At 42.9% G+C, this 23,745-nt stretch overlaps 1 protein-coding gene across 1 annotated transcript in view; it reads left to right on the forward strand.

Moving 5' to 3' along the window:
* The window catches only part of DPF3 (double PHD fingers 3), a 154,859-nt gene that overhangs the window by 59,965 nt on the left and 71,149 nt on the right, over positions 1-23,745 (forward strand). Inside the window, exon 3 of the mRNA XM_074909648.1 lies at positions 4,944-5,051. Coding sequence (XP_074765749.1) covers positions 4,944-5,051 — 108 coding nt within the window. The remainder of the gene's footprint in view (positions 1-4,943; positions 5,052-23,745) is intronic.

Raw genomic sequence — 23,745 nt, forward strand, 5'->3', positions numbered from 1 at the left:
TTTTTACAAGGGAAGGTGGTGACAGGACAAGGGGTAAGGGCTTTAAACTGAAAGAGGGTAGGTTTAGATTAGATATAAGGAAGGAATTCTTTACTCTGAGGGTGGTGGGACACTGGCACAGGTTGCCCAGAGCAGCTGTGGCTGCCCCCTCCCTGGCAGTGTTCAAGGCCAGGTTGGACGGGGCTTTGGGCAACCTGGGCTAGTGGAAGGTGTCCCTGCCCATGGCAGGGGGTTGGAACTAGTTCATCTTTAAGGTCCCTCCAAATCCAAACCATTCTATGATTCTATGATGATTCTATGATTCCTGAAGAGCTTTGCCTAATGCCTGTTCCACAGCTCAGTGAAGCTCAAGGGAAAAGAGCGCTGTTATTTTTGTAGACTTTGGTCAGTCTTTCCTTTGTTAGAGTAAATCCATCTGAAATCCTTGTTTGAAAGGCAAAGGACAGTCACCAGTTCAAAGACTAGAGATACTGCTCATACAGATGTCCTCCTGAACCCCAGGGAGAATTTTGCTAGGGTATGGCTCAGTATCTGACTCACCATTAGCTCAGGGAACAGATTTTTTGACAGCACCAAACTGCGTTTCATTTTTTTGTTGGTTTTTTTTTTTTTCCAGTGCAGATAAGAGAATCCAGGCAGGGAGGGGGCTAGGGTGCATGGGCACTGGAAGCACGACATGCACATGTGTGCATATATACATGACAGTTTCTGTAAACCATACCGAAAAAATGCCCCAAAACTCCAGATCTGGAATTATGGGAAGGTACAGCCTGCTCTTACCTCCTCCACTGACCAGGTGGAGTTTAAGGAACGCATAGGATATTTCCCTCCCCTCCGGGGGCTAAGAAAGCAATTGCCATTTCTAAAGACTGCTTAGCTGAAACTTTCTGTCTTCCTTTCCTAGGATATGCTGAGGGAAGGATCCTTGTACTGCTCCTACTCCTAGAATATCCAAAGTAGATTTAGTATTGTCCTGCAGCACCATCAGAAAACTTCTATAGTAAAATGTGGCCACTTCTGGTGCAGGAAGCAACAGGTGTTTTACCAGCTTTAAAAATACCCTGAGAATGTTTCAGCTGCCAAAACTACTGGGGTAGTCTGGGACCGCTGAATGTGGTTTACAAGCTGGGAGTTGCCTGAGATTCTGGGCTCACCCTTCTTTTGTAGGTTGCTTCATGACCACAGTTGGGTTTTTGTTTCAGCTGAAAATTCCCCATTCCTAAGAGATTATACTACCTTGGCAAAACTAGCTTGCTTTTTTTTTTTTTTTTTTTTTTTTTTTTCTGCTAATCCGTTTACCCAAGGAATTTCTGTTCTTGTAGCATCTGGTTATGAGTAAGGTGCTGCTATTTTTATCCTTTTGAACGCAGACGTAAGCAGGTATACATCCCCTGTGTATCCACAAGTAATGTTTTGGCAAGAGCATCTGCTACAAAGATAGACACAGATAGTCTTGTATGGGTCTCACTGGTGTCTCTGCACTTACGGAAGAAATGATAACAGTGGTATGGCACAACACCAGGAACCAAGATGTCTTAATGCTTTGCCTTGCTCAGCCACAAGCTCCCTGGACTACCTTGAGAAAATTTACCATGCAAATCTTTCTCTCCTCACTTCTGATAGTGAACTGTTTGGCAGCTTACCCTGCAAAAGAGGATCTGTGGCATTCCTCCTGCAGGTCTGCAGTGGAGACTGATGGTGGAATATTCTTCACAGAGAGTGTTAAGTGAAACAAGCCTCCTGCATCTGCATTGGCCACCAAATCTGATGCCTTTGTTATTTTGAATTAGAATAATCAGTGTGAAATGAAGCAGTTCTCCTCCCCCATATTTGCTCTCCTCTTTCTTGATTTTTATTAGCCTATTTAGTGCTCCCTTGGGTGTCTTTGCATCATCTATTTCTTGTAGTATTATGGTGGGTCAAAGCATCCCTCTACAGTTTTAGCATGCCTGTTTTCAGGCTGTATACAATGTGCTTATGTCCGTACTGAAGGGCTCTGAAAATTCTCTACCAACCACCCTGGTATCTGTCTTGTGTGCTGTGTTCACTGCCATTTACTATCCCTAACCTGGAAAACTGTATAAAGACAAATGGCAAAGCTCCAGGACCTCTTTTCACTTACAGAGGGCTTGAAAAACAGAAAGAAGAGTCAGGATCTCAGCATATTAACCTGGTTTCTTGCGGTCCTCTTTGTTAAAGGAGTCAGAAAACTGCATCTCATGATAAACAGTTCAGGGTTAATTTCACACAATACTGCACATAACTCCCTCCTTCTTTTCCCCTCCTCCCCCGGCCTTTCACACCAGCTTTGAGTTATGACTCTCCTACACTAATGAGATAAACAACATAACTCACTGCAGGTTCTGCTATTTCCTCTATAAGCAAATGGTTGGAACCTTCTCTGGTTGCCCTATAAGGCACCAGAGGGAGAGACAACTGAGCCAGGGCTGAAGACAGTAAGACCTGTATGTGCATTATTTCCATATGCACTGTGAGACTGACTGTGGAGGGGCTAGATTTGAAGCATTCAGAACTGACCCTTTCCTTGTTGCCCCTCCTTTGTGTAAAAAATTGAAGATCCACACTGCGTGTGGGCCAATGCAGCGACAGACGGGGGTCAGGGTGAAGAACTGAAGGTAGCGTTTGGTGGGTTTGGATCAAGTGAAGGTCTGCTATGTGTTTTATCTTCACTGGATGGCTGTGTATTACTGAGCAAGGGTACTGTGAATAGGAACAGAGAGCTTACTTCAGGAGGTGCAGAGATGGGTGTCATATCATCCATGTCTTATTGATCTATCTGCCACCTGGAGTGGGCTGTGGGTCCTCTAGGGAAGAGGCTTTCCCATCTCTGTCTTTTCAAGGATACCTGCTTCGTTTCTCATTGGGCTTTCAGCACTTTCACTGGCCTGGCTGAATCCAGAACTGGTATTTCATATGAGAGCACTCAAGAATTGAACCCACCTTAACAGCTACTCCCCCAAAACTGCAGTAGATCCTTGCTCCTCTGTGTCTGGGACAAATGCTCAAAGCTGTGATGCTTATTTCGTTCAAGTGACTCCTCTGTGGATGCCTATGCAATGGAGGGCTGATTCTCCGTCCTATTGCTTTGGTCTAGCAACCACCATTTCAATGTTGTGAGCAAGTTCTTACACAGGACCTGTTGTGGAAGGGTGAGGCTTCTTGCCTCCACCTCTTTAATGACTCACATCAGAGCCGGGCACAATCCACCTCATCATAATAGCAATTGTTTGCAGCGGTTAATGTTTGCAAAGTGCCATAAAGAAGTGTGTTCAAATACTGTAGAAACGCTAGTTATTCAATTTTTTTTTCCCAAGCCAGTCTTAAGCACCCCACTCTGAAATGCTTCCTTTTTGTGGTGGGCATAATGCCCATCAAGGTGTGCATCAATGAAAGCAGGGTGTGAAAAGCTCCAGTTCAGTAGCATTCTGTGTCCTGGAACAGCCAGGATCCCTGCAAATACTCCATGGCTCAGCCATACCCAGGCAGTGTGCTGTAGATACTCCATTTATCCAGTAAGACCTTGAGAAGTAGGTGGAAAGTGCTGGGGTCTGAACTGGCATTCCCAACAGCTGAAATACTTCAAAGCAGGAGCTTAGGCTTCACTTGCCGAATTTGATTAGCCTGTTCCCTTGAGGTGAATAGTTTTGTTGTGTCTTTTCTCTTTTTGTTCCCCAAGTAGATAACAGGATATTGGTTTTTTCATTATCCTAATTTGGTTCAGTGAGTCAGATTTGTTCCCAAGCTGGTACACTATCCTGGCTGCTTCAGAGGCAGTCTTGGGCAATCCTGCTGCCCTTGAGCTGTCCTGCTTTACTGGTACTCTCTTGATGTTGTCCAGCTGTTCACTGTTAGTATAGTTTCAGATATGGTAATACCACTCCTGTCCTCTCTCTTATGTGGTCTTACCTGTTTTCTAAGCGCAATGAGTCTGGAATTGCAGTCATGCTCTGTAGCTCCTCCACGACTAATAGCAACAGCAGAAGGGCAGAAGAGCCAAAGCAGAACTGGTGGATGGAGGAGGCAGGGGAGAGAATGAAATTCTTACAAGTGGATGGAGGAGGCAGGGGAGAGAATGAAATTCTTCCAACGTTTCTGTGTCTTGCTGGGAATTTCTGTGTGTCATGAGTATCTGGGGCAGTTGAGGATACTTTGAAGCACTTGGCAGTGTGCTAGTAGAGATGCATTCACAAAGCCGTCCTGTATTCTGAATACAAGAAAGCAAAGCGTGGCTTGAACGTTGGCTAAGGGGTGTCTGTCAGGAGAGCCAGGGCAGCTCAGAAGCCAGCGATGTCAAATGTGATTCAGTGGAGCATGCAGTAATATAAACATGCAGTAATATAAACATTACTGCTGTATCTCCTCCTGCATTCAGGATGTTGGCATGAGGAGTTAATAACCAGAATGAAGAATCTGTCTTCCCACAGAAGTCCAGAATTTAAGCAAAAAAAACCAGAGTCCAAATAGCCAGAACTCATGGATCTTGGTTTGCTCCCATTTGGAAGACACAAATTTCCTGAGCTGCTCTGTGCCTTATTGGGGCCTTATGATTTGCATGTTGGAACTTCATCTCTTCTCTCCCAAGGGGCTTTCTCTGTCCGTGAAGGAGGCATCGCCCCTGTGACCCAGGAGAGTCTGAAATTCTATTTACCCTGAAGAAATCACAAATTATTTATTGTGCAGCTTTGGTTTCAGTGAGATGACTGAAGTGTCTAAGTGAGACCTAGATTCTCTGTAGGCCTTATCCCAAGAGGTGCTGAGGAGCTCAGGAGCACTGGATGCCTTTAGTGCATAGTTCTGCCTCATGGTTTGTAGGATTGAACCCTCCAACAAGGAGACACTGGAAGGGCAAGAATAAAGATGCTAGAGGTGGTGCTCATGGTTTAAAAACTGAAATGTATTTCTTTTTTTCCTTTGATCTTCAGGCCTGGCCCCAGGTCAGCTGTACACATACCCAGCACGTTGCTGGCGCAAAAAGAGGCGTTTGCATCCCCCTGAGGATTCCAGACTGAAACTGCTGGAAATTAAACCTGGTAAGTATTTCTTTGCCTCTCTTTCCTGTGGTGCAGAGCAGCTGGCGTACATTCAAACCTGGCATTTAGACCTTGTATTTTACCTTTGTCCCTCTCCAACCATTTCTCTTTCCCTCTTACTTGGTTTGCTGTAACAATAACCACCAAACCCTCTGCACACAACTCATCCTTTACAGAAATGTGTCCCACTTGTATTGAATGCAATGGGAGTTGAATTTACCTTCTGTAGGGGTGAATCCTGGCCTCTATTAGCAAGTTCATAAGGATGTAAAGGATCAATACATTACCAATTATTTTCTCAGTGTGTTATTAATATAAAATGTCACTTTGGCATTGGCTGCCTAATCTTTGTGAAAAAGACCACTCTGTGTGTGGAACAGTAGATATGATTTTTCATAATGGGGCTGGGGACCAGGGGTGTGACCAGTTTATAAACAGCAAATAATAAAAATTAGTGAGCATATGACACACTTGTATACCTGTATGTGTACCTTAGTCCATTCTTCTTTCATTCTTGTTGTCCTTGGTACTCTTTCCCCACAATTAAACTATGTGAAGTGATGAGTCTGGATGCTGAATGAGTGACTGTAAAGCAGATGTGGAGGAGCTACAGCTGTGTCAGGTAGAACATAGTGTTGTGCATTCTTCCCTGCAGTTAGTAATAAAGGCTTACTGTCTTTGGGGTCAGCTATTATGAGAAAGAGGGAACACACGTTTTCACAGCTGTATGTGGTTTTTAAGAGGTGAGACACTGCCAGTATAAAAAGTACAGGAGAAAACCCCAAAATGTAAATGAAGAATATTTTAAAAACCTGTTTGACAGAAGAAGGTGTCTGGGAACTGAGCTATGCTCAGCAGTACTGATGACTTTGCTTCTGTGCAGTTGCTGGTGAAGAGAGAGGAAAGGGAGATACAGGCAAGTTCTAAACCCAGTAAAATCAAGGGGAAAAATTCATGTTGATTTTGATAGAAACAATTCTTGAAGGCTCCCTACCTTCAATATAGGAGATGTCAGCAGATAGTTGGACAAGAGGAAGAAATGCCTGTAACCATTCAGTTGGGGTTCAAACGAATCTCAACCAGCAAATAGAACCAGACCTCACAGCAGAGCTGTTCAGAAAGGACTGGTGAAATCAGTCAGGTGCACTGACAGAAGTGAGACTGGACTCTAGGAAGGGGATCATGTTGGCCCATAGAAATGCTACCTCAGACTTTGTGATGATGCAAACACTGCTGCAGCTTGGTAGTTTAGTAAGGTAAAGCAGTAGTGTAGAGTTTGACTTCTTTGTTTGCATTATGCTTCTTTGCTGTACTCACTGAATGCCAAATTAGTGCATCCTACATGCCACAGGGCATGAAAGACAATTACCACAAAGTTATCAGATAAAGAGACCTCAGCATGTCTGTCTCTGTGTTGTTTTCCCTGCTATAAACATCTCTTCTGCATCTCGGGAGTGCTACTTTTGTTGTGTTGCCGGTGGCAGCCAAATAAGGCAAGTTACATTGCTCTGCCATTTAAATCTATTTTCCAACAAATGTCTATCTAGTGATTAACTTTCCTTATTGGTTACACCACAAAATAATTTCACTCCATCTGTGCATATCCAGAACAGACTCACTAGCCAAAAATGGGATTTTTCTCTGCTCTGATTTGAAAGTATAAAACCTATGGAAAACATTGGCTCTCCATTTAAAGGTAGCTTTTGACAATTTGAGAAAAAGGTAGTGTAATTTATTTTCAGCATGGATGGCAGAAATACTCCATGTTTTGGAGGCAGACAACATGGTAAAACCTAGTGCTGAACCTAGGAAACTACCTTATGTTGACCTCTTTATTCTGCGGTTAAACATTAGATGACTGTGTGGAGAAAAGATGTGGCAATTTAAGACCCCTTAAAAAGCACAGAGATGATAACTATAGGACATCTAAAATAAATTTGGAAGAAATCTAATCTAGATCTTCCATAGTTTCACTCCACCTAGGGCTTGGATATACTAGTCACGGCTTAGAACTGTTCTCAGCAGCTAGACAGTGCTTGTGCTCAGTTAATATGAGAGTAGCTGATTTTTAATCAGGAGGCTGTTGAATTGGTTATACGTTATACAACATATGGAAGCAGTGCAATTCTACAACATCGAATAAGGGCTAAACCTTAGTTTTATTATGTTTTACATTTGTTAACTGTTTAGAATACTTCTCATAAGACTGTCACTGTAACAAACACAGAAGGGGATCTTAACTCCAAGAGCTACCAATCTAGCAGTCAGTGGGATTGGCACCAGGGGTGTGAATACTTGCTTGGACTGCGTCTGGGCTTTTGGAGTGGCTCATTACAGTGCTAAGTCGCATCCAGACATTCAAGACTTCTACATAATTCAGGGTATATATAGACCTAGGATTTTTGTTTTGGTAAATCATCAGCTGGTCAGTAAGTAGAATCATACTATTGTCTTGCTAGCAGTTCAAGGGTATAATAAATAATTTATTAATAACACAGTATTTAGACTTACAACCTACTTTTGCAGTGTTGGTACCTTGCAGTTTTAGGTAGTACATGACACAACTCAGTGAGTGAGAGTTTCATATATGGTAATACAAAAACCTAACAAAGAAAATAATTGTGCTCCAGTGGTCTCCTGGTTTTTGTAAAATGCAAGTGCACTATAATGTTTTTCTTGGGGTCAGTTGCTGCTTGCTTCTTAATAAAACATGGTGCTTTTATTGTCCTGGTCTGTTGCTTTTATTTGGTTTCAAGTGGAAGTGTTTGGATTTAAGAATAGTTGCAGCCAAAGTCATAAAGATCAGAACACTGGAGTAGGTGTTGCTGTTGCAGCCTTTAGATGTCCATTTTCCTCTGCCCCTACTCAGAGTTAGGTGCATGGATTGCCCTAGTAAAGTTGTTAGATCAAAGGACTAGCAATGTTCATGTGACTGCTATTTCTAATGTTCATGTTAATACCGTCCTCCATCCCATTAGTAGCCTATCCAATAGATGTGCAGTAGAAATAAAGTATTGCCAAAACTTGCTGCTTCAATGACAATACAGTCAATATCATTACCAGACCTTTAGGAATTACAGTAAGTATTCCTGACACTTACTTTTATATGGGCTGGTCTTCATCTTTCAGTGGTATATGCATATCATCAGAACCAAGCATTACGGCTGAAGTGCAGTCTAGTTTTCACCGTTGTAATGGATTTGAGCTGTTACACAAGTCATTATAGCGTAGCAGTCAAGACTCCTATGAACAGTGGTATAGATTTGAAACAAATCCCCAGTCACAGGCAATTTATTGACATGTTAATACTGTGATTGCCTAGGTGCAGCATGCTTAAAGTTATTAGATGTTGATACTCTCATAATATTAATGAAACTAGACTTCTGTTCAATCAAGTATGGGCAAACCTGATTCTCTGCAGAACTGAGCACTTGAGCGCGAAGCAGTGGGAGGGCTGAAAGCAGCTCATGCTTCCACACTCACTCATCAGCTGGCTGTTCTCCTGCCCAGTAAAAGAGGAAGAGCAGAGCAGACCTCCTGTGTATGGGAAGTCTATGAGTCTGGGAGTGGGTGAGGGAGAGTGCTGGGTTGGGCTAGGTCACCTGTTCTTCCAGAGGAATGGGAGAAGAAGGAGAATTTCCAACTCTCCTACCACCACCTTGAACTGCAGGTGCCGCAAAGGCAAGCACTAGGGTTCTAGCCCTGAGTAATATCAGAGTAGCTGGAAAGATGGAGGTTAGAAGTGGAAGAGAGATCCCTGATTACACCCAAGGCCCCTTGAAATTTTAATTGCTCCTTGTCCTATATACTTAGTGTTTTTGAGGTACTGGGTGATATCACGGTTCTGTGTTAGGTCAGATATCAATGTTATGGAAGTGGTATTGCCTACAGTAAACCCTGCTGACAGTCAGGTATTACCCAAGCTTTGCAGCTATGCAGATGAGAACAGATAGGGTGTGTATGGCCAAAAACTCTGGTGGAGTTTAAATCAGTAGTGTCCTACTTCAGTTTTACAAGACGGCTAAATATAGAGACGTACATACATGCACACAGAGCTTTTATTTCATGTGCTATGTAAGTGTAAAGAATATCACTGGAAAGCTTTTGTCTCAATTCACTGCTGTCCTTTGGTTTTGGACTGAAAGCCAACAGCGAGGTCTCCCAGCGGGCAGCCTTCTCACCCACTTGGAGGGTGTGGAGTAGAGTTTGTGTGTGCTGCTACTGTGGTGAGAATGAGCTGGTGTCTGTGCTAGTGTTACTTATCTCTGGGCAAGCTAGTGTTCAGGTGAACTACAGAAATGGCTGGCTTTTTTTTTTTTTTTTTTTTTTACCAGCTGTTGAAGAGGTAAAAGTAAACAAAAGTATTTTTTATTTGCTATTATGAACCATGGTAGAATTGTTTGAGGCAAGTATTGATAACAGATTTTTATATGCCACTTAAACAATGCCTGATCTGTTTTTAATAACATATGGGATATACTTAGGGGAGTGTGTTTGTGGATGAATGAACAGAATCCTTACAGATAAGCTATTATCTCTTTCAACATCTCAATTTACCTTGTAGAGACTGTGTCTGATTGTACAAGGTACTGTGTTTCTCCTGGGAAGTGACGAGTGCCCCCAACTCTTGTGGAAGATGCTTAGCATGTCTGTGGAGTTCCCTGCTCTTTCAGATGGGCCACTTCACCAAGATAGTTAAGATGGAATTAAAAAGCAAAGGACAGCATTCACTTACATGATAGCATCTAGAGACTCAAGCAGGATGTTAGATGATCATCCTGGGGGTCATTGTGAAGGCTTCTTATACTCTCTGCTGTAGTCATAATACTATAGCAGATCTTACAGTCCAAATACACTAAAGGAAGTACTTTCATTCCAAACTGGAGAAACGAGCAACAAAGATAATAAACTACAGCGAAATCAGAGGTTTGTGGTAGAGCTGGAAATTGAACCCAAGAACACAGAAAGAGGTCAGTTCTCTGAGTTCCATATTCTTTTTTCTCTCCCTGGTTGCTATGTCCAGTGTCACTCAAAGATACTAGAGCCTAAAAATAAATCAAAACACTAATTCAATGAGAATTTTCTTTAATAATTTTTCTCAAATAGGCCAATTAATATTGATTAGTTTCACTTCTGATTTCAGCAATCTCTATACAATCACACGTTGGTTCTTGTTCAGTACTACATGACAGCAGTGTTGTTTCACTATGAATGCTTTAAGGAAAGGCACAACTTTTCTTAACAAAAAGTTTTGCTACTATTTAAGATATATGAAAACTTCTCTGTGATTAAAGGTTAGGTTCCTGTTATGTTATAAAACCTGCCTGTGTCTCCTCTTTGAGACCCATTAAGACTATCTTGGAATCAAAACTGGCAGAATTATTCTGGTGCCGAGTATGTCTGTAAAATGCAGAACGGGATACAACGTTCCTGAAGGTGGCTATAATATCAATGTATCGATTGTTCAGACTTATGACAGGTTTCTGCAGATGTGAATTTACCAGAGATACTTTTGTGCAGACCTCATTCTAGGTTTTTTAATTTTTCGTGGCTTTTATAAACATTTGCCGTCATGAAACCTAAATTTGGGGCAGACATGACATGACAGCCAGCAGACAGAGGCAACTTTTGTTCTCTGATGACTCGGACTAGATTCCTCATGTAAGATGGCCTGGTGACTTTTGCTGTCTGTCCTCCAAAATCTTGAAATTAAGTTTTTTTTTTTAAATCTGCTTTTTATTCAAGGACTTCTGCCTTCTGAAGTACTTTGCCTTTTAAAGCAACTCTCTCCATCTTTTGTAATATATTCCTCGGTGCTTTAAAATATCACTGATTTTAGAATTATTACTTTTTTTTTAATTGATTTTATTTTTTCCCCCGATGCCTGATTGCCCCGCCCGGTGCCTGGCCGTGGCAGGGCCGGGCCGGGGCTCTGCCTCTGCCTGCTGTGTGCTCGGGCTGGAGCCGCGGCCGGCGGGGCGGCGAGGCCAGCAGAGGGAGCAGCGGATAGAGCGTCTTGTGCAAGGGCAGGGCCTGCCGGCTTCACAAAACCTCAAAGAATTCAGGAGCTATCTCTGCAGGACTGAAGGGAGCTCTGTGGGTGTAAAACCAGGGTAGGAGAGGGATTGAGCCTACTCCCTGAGTCAACTTTTTGACAGATTTTCTTCTGCGGCAGGAACAGCCTGGTTTAAAATTGTTATTTGTTAGAAACAGGATTTGATTTTGGTAGGTGGTGCCAAAGCAACAGTCCTGCAGTGTATTTAGGTCAAGTGTTAAGCAAATATTAGGTCAAGTGTCAAATAACTCAACATCACAGAGTGTGGATGATGACGAGCTTCGTATCCGAAGAGGCTGCACGACCCACATCATTTTACTGAGCAAATCCACATGGATCCTGGTGGTTTCTGACTGAGCTAGAGCAAATCTCATTTTCAACTGTTCCCATCGCTCTTTGTTTTTGGCACACCACGTAGAACAACAAAAAAAACCCAACAAATTTTTGTGACAGGTAAGGTGAATAATTTTCTGTTCTCATCCGATGGGTTATGGTGCCCATCGGCACACTGGCCATGCTGAATCCTGAGGTTGGTCCATCATGTACCTAACAACATTTCTGTAGCACTTTGAAATAAAATGAAACTATATTGTGAATCCAAATCTGGAAGTAGGGATGTTGGAAGCTGTTGGGTTTTTTGTTTGGGTTGGTTTTGAGTTGTTTTGGGGTTTTTTTGGTTGGTTTTTGGTTTTTTTTTTGTTTATGGGTTGGCTTGTTGGTTTGTTTTTTTTTTTAAGACTAGATAGGAAATTTCAATGTGTGAGAAAAAAGAAACATTCATCATGGCTGTAGGAATCCCTAAACATCCCACCTGCTTTTTTCCTATCTTTTTTAGCAAATTAGGAATTTCTCATGCGACTGGGGGGAAAATTAATTTTTTACCATCTCTAGCTTTTATTTATACCAAAATAAATACTGATTTCTGCTGGGCCTTCTCTTTTGGGTGTCTTATCCAGCAAAATACCTAAATACTGGTCTAAATTTAAGTAGGTGTTTATTCATCAGCTAAGCCTGCAGCTTACAGATGAGTCCATCAGTGCTACTGAATCAAAACAGTAGGCTCCAATTCTCCACTAATCTTGCCTTCAGATTGCTCACAGCAGGACATGGCACCACAGGCAAGAGCTGCTGCTCTATGGCACTTACACATCCAGCTATGACTGAGGTTAGAAAAAACGACTTTCTGTCACCAAGAGAAAACTCATCATCCTGGACCTCCGTGTGAAGAAGCTTCTTCCTTTTACACGTATATTTAACCAGATTATTCCATCTCATCCACCACCTTTAAATTCTTCCTACAATGGGGACCTTTGCTGGTCCAAGACTCTGGCCAGATAAAGTTTGCTTTCCTTTTCTTACGTGGCACTAAGAATACCGGAGAACCCATCCCTTTCTGCATGTATTCACTGACACCGCATCATGATATAGAAGTCCTGCAGTGAAATATCTTTGTCTCATTGCCAGTCTGCAGCAGAGGTGCCAACCTCTGCATTTAATGTCTTGCCCTGCTATCATGTACTTGCATCACCTGTATCCCGTACAGGACTACACAGGACTAGGGACAACAGGATATCTCTTTTTCTCTCAGCTTCCCAGTGTGTAAAATGGAGGTGCTAAAACACTGATCTCATCTGTCTATCTCAGACAAGTGCCTAACAGGTAGTTAATAAATCTTTTTAGAGAATTTGGGTGGGTTAGGGTAGACCTTTAAATAAAAAGGAATGTCTGAACAAAGCATGCCACTTGCCAAGCCTTTAAGGTGCCAGTATTAAACATTTTGGCCATCAGCATGAAGCCTTGCAAAACTGGTATGAAAGCTTACCAGCTCTGGTGCAAAACCTGGGCTTCTGTGTACTGGGATGGGAATGAAAACCAAGTTAGCTGTTACACACCCGTATATACCACTAAAGAGATTCACAATAGTGAATCGTTGAGCCAGTTTTCGCAAGGCTGGCTGGGCAGTGTAACTGTTAGAAAGATATCTCAAGTTTTGTACAGTGTAACTCTTCTTGCTTCATTTTGGCCACTCTGTGAGCCGGCCTTGGGTACATCATGGCTACTGAGGTTGTGATAACTTCTCCTTCAAATCATGCACTGTTCTTTCTGGGTATTGTTACAAGGGATAAGCTGCAAATTCCTAAACTAATTCAGCTCAGTGAGTGCGAGTGAGTGTGTATTTTCCCCCAAATGGGAATTCATGATTTTGCAGGTATGGAAATAAAACACACTCCTTTCTAGAAAAGCAAATAATATTCTATAAATAGTCCAGTCAAGAAAACAAAAACATTGTTTCTGCTGCTTAACTCCGCAGTCATGCTGCTAGAATTTACAGGATTAACTTTGTGTAAATAGTTTCTCTTTCATTTGTGGGATCTGGAACAGGTCACTACAAGTATTTTATATGCACAGTTTTACCAGGAGAGCTGTGTTGGTTAGCTAAAATTGCTCATATGAATCACCTGGGATTACTCCTGGTTCTTGTGTGGCTGAGCCAGTTTGCATAATTAGGAGGAATCTGTGTGAAGAAGCCACAGGGCTTTCAAACCTCCCCGGGTTTTGATCAAAAGCCCACTGAAGCCAGACCCCTCCAGCTTTAGTCATCAGGCTAAGGCAGAAGTAGCAACTGAACAAAATAAAGCAGTTTTGGAATCTGTTAAATCTTTATGTTTCTGAGTTCTCCAGGTCTTGTCCCTGAGAATGGGAACATAGGCTGCATCTGCAGTGACCCACAGACAAAGGCTGTTGTCATCTCAGAAGCAATGCAGCCACTTAGAGGTGATTTTTCTACAGATGTGTAGTCTCAGCTGTATTTAGTACCTTTGTGAAAATAGAGTTATGATGACTTTGGAACCAGACCATTTTGAAAAACGTTGTGGTCACTACAGTAGGCCATTAAACTGAAGGAAGGAGTTGTGCTGGTGAACTCCTCAGAGCCTCTACAGTGTGACTGCAGGTCGTGTCTTGGGGCTCAGTCTGTGAGACATGAGGAAAACTTGGACGGCTTGGGCAGTTATGATGGCATTGGCTTGAAGTACCTGGGCTGCTTGAGAGGGACCTTGCTTGTGGTGCTGCCACCCTTTCTGTGTTATCCAACCCATTGTTTGCTTTTTTGCTTTTCTTGGCTATTGTGTGTTTGACCTACATCTGGCTGCTAGGATGCATCTTTGGGAAGAGGTTTTTCAGCACGTGCCTCTTAAGCTGCCAAGGCCTGACTGTGAATACCGTGTCTCTAGGAGATACGCTACTACTAGTGGAGAGTTAGAATGCCGTGGGATTTATCCCCTTACTATGAAGTTAACATGGATGTTTGTAAATAACCATCAGGATTACTTATTTCTGAAATAAACAGATTTAACCTTAAAAAGAGGGGAGTGCAGGTGAGCTGAGGACAGGCTTCTCTTCTTGGAGGAAAGGTGGCTTCGAAAGAGTGTTTTGGCACTCCCAAATGGGGCGCCTAGGAGGGGGCTGCCCAAGCAGTTCCCTCCAGGCTTCTCAGGAGGAAGGGGTATGGGAGCCCCTGGGGAAGTGCCAGGGTACGGTACCTGGGGAAATGCTGGAATCCAGCAGATTTGCTTCCCCCAAAGCGCAAATCATCAGCTCTCCAGCAAAGGGGAGGGGCAGTTGGGAAGCTGCAAGTAGGTGTCTTGCTGCTAGAGCTGAACCTGAGCAGCTTTCCTGGCAAAACTCCTGGCACTTTTCTTAGTATAACTGGTACCAATGCCTGAAAAAAAATAAGCCGCATCGGCAAAAGGATTTTTGTGAAGCACAAAAATAGTTTAGATACAAGTACTGGACACAAGATTCTAGGAAATGGGCATCTTTTATCTAATTCACTGCATCTGTTTTTTATGTTCATGTGAGTAATCCTGAGCATTCTCTGGTAATCACATGAAAAATGGTTTATAGGATCAAGTCCCCAGGGCTTAGTCTTGTAAGATGCCAAGCTGTCTAACCCCAGACAAGGAAAGCACCTGAGCTTGGACTTTAAGAACATGAGTGATCTTTTTGTAATTAATGGGACTTGTCACATGCTTAAAATTAAATCCACATGTAAAGTACTGGGTTGGACCAGACTTGCAGGCTTGGTACTCAGCATCCTGCAAGATAAAGCCCAATAGAGTCATTGGACTACTAGATAAACCATATAGTAGAACCTGTGTGCTATTTTATAGAAGAAAATGTTAACAAAGTATAGCAAAGAGATTATGAGATATCATTACATTCAAAATATGGTTTTAAAATATTTTATTCAATTTTATCATTCTGACACATAGCAAATGAAATTGTTTTGTAGTATGAAATATTATAAAATTTATAGCAGGTGATATTTTTCAGGTGCATAATATAAAGGAATGAGCAATAAATGTTAATATAAAGTCCAGTTTGAACTCTTACAAGCAAGCTTTACAGATTTGCTGAGAATAGAATGGAGAGTGTGACGGCTTCCCCTCCCACATCCCTGCACCTCCCACCACCTTCCATGGTGGAAGTCTTCAGTCTGTCATTCCCATTCTCTGGAGTAATCATTTTACAACCTCATAATCATCTTATACCTGAGAGATATTAAGTGTGTTTTTATTAGATTACAATTCATTTCAATATTCCCTGCATTTTGCATTTGATTGCCTAATAGTTTATTGCAGGTATTTTATGCTTCAGGATCCTGACACTGTTGGTATTTGCAGTGGTGTCCATTCCCAACAATGAACTCCTTGGGGAAAGGAGGGTTGATGCAATGTACCTTTGGGGAGAGATTAATAGAATAGATGGATATGGCTTTTCTGTTCAATGTCTTCCAAACCAGAGATCTCACATAGGATGCACTTGGAGCATGGTTCCCCTTAAACAAACAAGGTAATTTAGGGCCAGGACATTAGCTGTTGTAGGTAGGTACAGTTCCATTAAAGACTACAGCAAGCAGCAATTTTCATCAGCTAAAGTTATGGTTCTTGATGTAGGAGAAAGGCTGAAAACTTTACCCCTCTTGATGGAAACGATGCACTTCTGAATGCATGGCATTGCCCTTGCGAAGTATGGGGGTGATGTCTTAGGAACACATATGGTCATGATTAACATCCTATGCATGTCCTACAGAGCTGTAGTGAAAATCCTTTTGTTGTTGGCCTAAAATAAACAGCACTGCATGATGGGAACAAAAGAAATTTTCAACACCGGCTCAGACTGCATTTAAACACTTTAAGTAGGTGACTCATTTCTTCGTGTTTTTGTTGGTGAATGCTTTTATCTTCTCATGATTTCCTTGGTGCAGTCTGTGAACGACACGGTTACAGATATGTACTACTCTGACAAAGTGAGGTTCATAGCTATAGGAATTTCTGGAGTGCTGCTGTATTTGTAAATGATGCTATGGGTACATCTGCCATGTAATGCTCATTGCCTAAGTGAGGTAGCAGCACGGCAGGAGAACTGGAAACACAGAGGCTGTATCTGTGAGCAATGCTATAGACCCAGGACAGTATCAGCAAACAAAGACACTATTAACTAAATCGAAAGGAGTCAGGATTAAGTGCTTTGTGCCTCTGAAGCTGCTATACCAGGGTTGGCACTATAAATACACTTACAATATATTCTTCCAGGGATCTTTCTGTTAATATCAGAATGGGCAAAATAAAAAAATTAACTTCTCTCTGCTAAAGATGATGCCCCAAGTACATCTGAACTCTCAGCAAGTGCTACAGATGGAACCAGAGTGCATCCAACTTTTTTGTTTTGCCTTTCAATCCTGAATCTTAATTAGTTCCCTACTGCTTTAGTACATGCACAACATTTTAATAGTCATAAGGACTTACTCCAATCCACGTTGCCATTTCCACAATTCACTCTTTCATACCAGTAGCAATTCTCCCCCCCCCTCACGCCCCCCCCCGCATTTAGGAATAGCGTAAAGAAAACTAAATAGCCAAGCGTGTAGCTGTAGATTGATGAGGTTGTCACACCATTCTCTTCACCGTTTTCTTCCGACCTGCACTATGCTCTAATAGATGGATGATTGCTGGGGGAGGGAGAGAGTTAGCAAATCCCACAGCCAGATGTTCAGGGATGGACAGAGCGACCTTCTCAAGGAACCCAGAGGAGTACAGCCGTGTCCTTCTGAGAGAGAAGGACACTCAGGTGCCTCCGGCTGCCCGTGTTTATCTCTCTTTTCAAAAGGAGCACAAATGGGCTCAGCATGGCTGCAAGGATGGATGTTTCTCAGTGCATCGCGGGAAATGACCAGTCATCCGTCTCTTCACTGTGGAGCCTGCCTGCAGCCATCAATCTTGTAGCCCAGCACGGCAGCTCCTTTGGCTTAGTTTGGCTCAACGTTAGATGAACAAAGGGAAATGAAAGCTGAGCAGGGAAAAGGAGAGAAGAGGAACTATTCTCTATTTCACTTTGTTTTCCCCTTGCATGGCTATCTCTCCCTCTTCCCCGTTATCATCTATTTTCACTGTGTTTTGTAAGTGCGGAAAGGGCCCAGACTGTATATTTTCAGGATCTAGGACTTTGAGGCATTTTTCTGTTAGCAGAGAGGAGAAAGGAGAAAGATATTGAAAAGGCATAATTCAAGACTCAAAGCTTCCATTTTTCAGACTTTTTTCTGGGGTAGTTTTCAGAACAAGCCTGCCATGGTTTAGCTGCAGTAGGCAAGGGGAAGGAATAGCTTTCCTCCATCTTGCTGTTTTCATCCCTTGTTCTTCCTGATTCCTTCCTCAATGCCACTTTAGTGTTTTCAGGTGTGTACTTCATCTCTCCATTCCTATTCTATTAAAAAAACAATCAACAGAGCCACATGATGGGGCTTTCTGGAGAAAGATATGTACTGATGTCTGGAGTCATGATGGCAGCTCCTGTCAGCAATCGCAAGCTTGCTTGAGTCAAGCCTGCTTGATGCAACAGTGCTGGGGCTGCACAGGCTTTGCACGGGCTGCCTGAGTTAACCCAGCACCCATGGTTTCTGCTGCGAAACTGGAGGTTGTGCCAATATCTTTGCCGCAGTTGACACGCAGCCCATGAGAATAAAAAGCATCCAGATGTGTCTGCTTGTACACTTAGCACTGAATTAACTAATTTCATCACTGAACTCAGATGGACCAGGTTTTGCCTGAAATACTCACATCTGGTATACTTTGAGCCAGGCTGGAAGGAAAAGAGGTGTGTGAATTCACTACCTGCTGGATTCTCACAGCTAGGGTCTGCTTTTTTCCATGCTGAGCTGTAACATGGTTGCTTATTCTGTTTTCCCCTGAAATTCTTGCCTCTGGATATCATAGCAGAATATGTCTGTCTTATTTTGCAGCAGGCTTGTTTAGAGATAGCACTGTTCCCCTTAGCACTGCCCCACTGTGGTGTCTGACTGATGTTTTTAAAAAACCATGTGATTGCATTTACTTTTCCTGGTTGACCTCAATGGTCTAAGCATCAGGTCTGAAAGGGCCAGACTTCCCTGCAGAACTGTGGTAGGAAATTTCTCTCTCCCACTTTTAGGCAAAGAACTGACATCTCCCAGGCATACACAAAGCTTATTAGGAGATTCAAGGCCCAACTAAGCACTGAGATGGAGCAAGGGAGCTCTGCAAAAGCAGATATTGGACATAGAGATGTCTGAGGAATCTTTACCTGCTTTCAACCCAAATGTGCCATCTGGAGTGAATAGACGTATGCCAAGATGGGGAAAATTTATACCATCATGGATTTAAAGAGCTGCTTTGCAGTTTGTGCTGAGGTTCTTTTTTCTTTTTACTGTAAACCTGAAGCATTAACCCTCCAGGAAAACATTTGTTTAGTGAAAACCGGTTTCTCCTCCCCCACACCTTGTGTGAGCAGGCTTTACAAGTGGGCACAAGGCCTTTCCGAGTGGGGCTATTCAGGGAATTCTTTCTTTTTTTTTTTTACAAAATGGATAGCATCTTTTTCCAACCTGTACATTTAATTGTGCCTATTTTGAATTGAATGGTCATATTTTCTGCCTCTACCCATTTTGCCTCCCTGCAAATTTTGAAAAAGACAAATCTTGTTCATGTTGTCATGAGACAGCCTACCCCAGATGGCACATCTGTGTCTTGGGATGCCCTCTGGCTGGCCTGTTGGCAGGCATTCCTGTGGCTTTGAAGGTCACCTTGTTTACACCTTGCCTTTTCCCCCCTCCCTACTCAGAGGCTTGCTGAGCCTGCAGGCTGGGCTTCACCATCTGCATTTTCTCTGGTGCCATTAATCTTCCTGTTTACCATTCTGTTATTAATTCTAGAGTTCACCTTTTTGTCTAAACGCTTTATAGGCCTCTTGGAATTTCTTGCCTTTTTGTGGCAAGAGATCCGAGCATCTCAGCAGATGATTTGCTTTGTTCTTTCCCATTTCTGAAAAGATACCTACTATCAACTCATGCCATTTTTCTATTACAAGCCTTCCTTCTTATAATAACATTTTTCAATTATATAGCTTCATCTGTCAGATGCATCTTACTGTATGAGTAAATATTACCCTCATTCCTTGGAATTTTTGAATTGGGCACTGAAATCTGGTGTCTGTGGAAATAGCCTTGCTTTTTCAGTGTTTTTCTTAGCTGGAAAAAAAGATGTGTTTAAACCTGGCTTTGTGAGAACCTGTAAGAACACCTTGCATTTTTGGTGCATTTTATTTGAATCCCTGAATGCCTATGAATATATATGAAACAAGCTCTACCAAACCCCAGAGGATAGATGAAGACTATCTCCATTTGACAGGTGATGGAAGAGCAGAGGGTACCTTTGTTAAGAGTTTGGCCCAAGATCACATGGTGAGACAGCAGCAATGCCAAGGGCAGCGTCTGGGGTGATTGTTCCCTATCCCATCCTAAAACCATCAGCACTTTGCTGTGGCCTTTCTGTTCTTCAGTGGTTTACGCAGGTTTGCTATTTACTGAGCCAGGGATGCTGAACCAGCTCTGCTTGGTGTGGTTGACTTCTTCAGACACTGCATCATGCGAATGTGGCTCTCCCACTTCCCAGGCCCGCCTGGGTGGCAGGGCACTGTCTTCCCGCAAGTGGGAGCGTTGCAGACAGAGATGCCGAATCAGGACCAGGACACCTGCGCTCTGGCTGAGCAGTGCTAATAAGCCCTGCTGCACCCTTGCTGATGCCTTCAGAGCTGACTGGGTGTTTCTGCCTGCTCTCCAGCGCTTTGGGTTTTAGAAGGGCCTCATTAATGGAGTTGCCATATCATGTGGGCACACGGAGCCAGACAGAGCTGAGCACTGCACTCAAGCAAATAACCCCCCTCAGTCCGGAGCATGAGAGAGCGCAGAACAGGCTCCCAAGAATCATTGCAGGACTCAGATTGGCTTTGGCAGGTTTATCAGCTCTGGCTTAGTGCCGGCTCTGCTAGGCCTGGACTGAATTAATTGGGATGCTTGTGCACTGCAGTTGAGAGATAACTGCATTACAGAGATTTATCTGTTACTAAAGGTATCCACTGTCCTCGATAAGGAAGAGGAGAAGCTATGCAGAATCCCACAGAATTTGCAGCAAGGTTACAGCATGGCTGGTTTTACGCATGGTTTATGTATGAGTTTGCATCTGGTATGAGTGGTTTTATTCAGTGCTGTTGCATATGGAAATAGTACAGTTGATTGTGGTGGAGGTCCACTCCCTGTTACCATTTGCAGAGTGTGCAGTATGGGGGTGACTGGCCCAGCTGCGTGGTGTGGAGGTGACTGGTGTTTGCTAATGGCTGTCTGGTTACTGGACAGTAATCAGATCGTGGTTCCCCTGATGGGACAAAAGTCCCTTCCATCTGTGTGAGTGTATCTATATGACAACTTGCAGATAGCTAGGCCAAGTTTTCTCTTACTACAGAAAGGCCAGAAGCCATGTTAGGGTGCTGCAAAGCCCAAAGGAATAGACTCTGTATTCAGGAATTTTCTCTAAATTGTAGCAATTACCCAGCCTCTGTGCGTTGGTATTGCCTACAGTATTGCTTGATGCTGCAAAAGTCTTGCTGCAGTATAAGCCCACCTAGAACACAAATGCAAGAGTGACCAGAACACAAATGAGTGCTAGAATAATGCTATCGAATGGAAATATTCCTTTATGATTTGAGCCTTGAAGGTAGTTACCCAATCCAGCATTTAGGCTGATATTGTAATTTGGCGGACTTTGAGAAGCAGGTACAGTATGTTATATGTGACAATGATTTATATCTGTGTGGAGAAATAAATCTGTAAAGAACTTCCAAGAGACAACTGACAGGAGGGCTGTTTTTTTTATTGAGAGATTTTATAGAGGCATTCTAGTCTGCCAAAGAAATACAGCTGCTTGTAAAGTCCACATTTTGATGATGGGTTAAACTAAACAATGCTTAACCTTATGTTTGAGGGCCTCTGCTGTTTTCTACAGCTTTATTTCTCTGTCCTGTTGTGTTGCAGCCTCCTGGGATGTATCTTAGCTAGAGGCTGATAGAAACTTTCCATTGGATCCTGGTCTTAAAATTCAAAGTTGTCCGCTGATTTTCTGCAGTTTATGCCCAGGATGAAGAGTGAAGGTGTACAGTCCCCTCATATCATAACTTCTTCTGTCTTCTTCCATCCATCTCTTCATTTTCTCCCCCTGCCCCCTGCTCCCCCTCAGCCTCACCATGAGATTAGTAGCATTGCAGGAAGAGGTGCTAGGGAGACATTGGGATGTTCCAGTCTCCCAGTGTTCCCTGGAGCAAACCTCAGTCATGCCTCAAATTTGCAACAAGTGTTTACTAAGATTAATTTCTGAGCTTTATAGGGTCCCATGGCTCCAGCCTGAAGAGGAGTTTTCACTTAATGGCAGAGAGTCCTCTGAACTATTCTTTCCACACAACATGGTTTGTTTCTGAGGAAACCAATACTGTCTTGTTTTCAAGTATCCTTGCTTCTAAAACCAGTTTATCATTCTCTTTGACTGGATTCTTCTCACCACGGCCCTGTTTATCTTGAGAATGCAATAATATACATGAGGTTTGAGGGTGGAATTGGCAGGGGAGACAAGGAGTTACTGGAGTAGCCTTACAATCTCCGGTACAGCCATGGCTTTATTATGTCTGGCTTGGATTAAAAATAAAATGAATTTGATGTTTACTAGTTTCTAGGGGCATTTGTTTGGTTTTATGGACTCATTGTGAGAGTCTGTGTTATCAGCAGTCTAGTCTCAGGGGAGGCCAAGGGCTGGGCTGGCAGGAGGTCCTGTGGACCAGGGTTGAAGAAGATTGTAAGTGTAGAACTGTACTGACAAGTTTGACACAGATGGGTGCTGAATTGCTGTAGTGCTGGGAGAACAGGCTGAGTAGCGGGGACTGTGGAAGGTCAGGATTAAAGCATAAAAGCAATAACATGAGCATCTGCCCCCAGGATAGCAGGAGACGGTGCAGTGAAAGAAGGGTTTTGAAGATCCAGATCTGTAGGAGGAGTGAAGATCCGTGCTGCGCCGTGCTGACAGAGGCATGCTTATAAAAAAACTTGCAGAGCCCTGCCTTTAGTATATCTGGGTCTGGTCACTGCTGTGAATGCATCAATTCCAAGGACGCCAACAAATTACTGTACTGACCATGAACGTAACAAGCAAGCAAGCAAGCTAGGTAAGGAGAGTCTGGTTGTGCACGCACAGAAAAGCTACAAAATCCAGATATTCACGTAAGGCATTGTCTCCTCTTTCTTTCTTAAGGGATTCCATCCCCCCTGCCCCCACCCTTTGCACTCTAACGCTATATTTGTGCCTTGGAGATGTGGAGATGAGCGTATGATGGATGGATGGATGCTGCTTGTCTGGGTTTTTCACCACCATTTCCCCTGGGGCACTCTGTCTGCTGGCAGAGAGCACCATCCCAAAAGATGGTATCTTTTGCAAACTCGACAGCTAACAGACAGCTTCTCTCTCTGCATATTTCCCCAAAGAAGAGCAGGCTTAATCTGGTTTTTATATGGCATATTTCATTATAATCTTTTTGACTTCCCATGTTCCCAATACGCCATCATAAATAAAACGCTGGGGGTGGGAACAGCAGAGATGCTGAGGCTTCACACTCTTGTGACACTGATAGATTCTCATTTTAAACTGTCATGGGATTTAATTGCTTGCTGAGCCACTGCACTGCACTTTCAGACACATCCTGCCACATCCTCTTAATGAGCTTAGTGGCTGCATTCACTCAGCAGTAGTTCTGTTTGCTGTGAATTAGGTGGCTTTTTTAGACCACCTATATGATATTAAAGAGGTAGTGGTTATTAAGGTAATATCTTTGGATTTATCCATCTTAAACAGCACTTCACGGACTCTTAATATATAGTTTCCTCTGGCACTTTTTATGTTCCAGAAAAACAGCACCAAGAAACAAAAATGCAAGAATCTATGTGCAAAGTCAGTGTTTGTCTAAGAGGGTTTTTGGAAGCCGGATTGCTTTGGTTTGCATAGTAGCTGTCTCTGGCGTGATAGATCATGCTGGAACTCACCCAATAAGTATCTCTGTTCCCAATTAGAACTGGAAATGGAGCTGCTTACGAGTGCACAGAGATGATGGCTTGGGTGGCAGCTGCTACTGTGGAGATGGAAATGATCCATTGTAAAACAAATACATTGCACTGTATAGAAAAAGGGATGGTTGTTTTTAATTTATGTTTCAAAGAGACACTGAAAAGTT

This window comes from Athene noctua, chromosome 6 (assembly GCF_965140245.1).
Source record: "Athene noctua chromosome 6, bAthNoc1.hap1.1, whole genome shotgun sequence".
Lineage (NCBI taxonomy): Eukaryota > Metazoa > Chordata > Aves > Strigiformes > Strigidae > Athene > Athene noctua.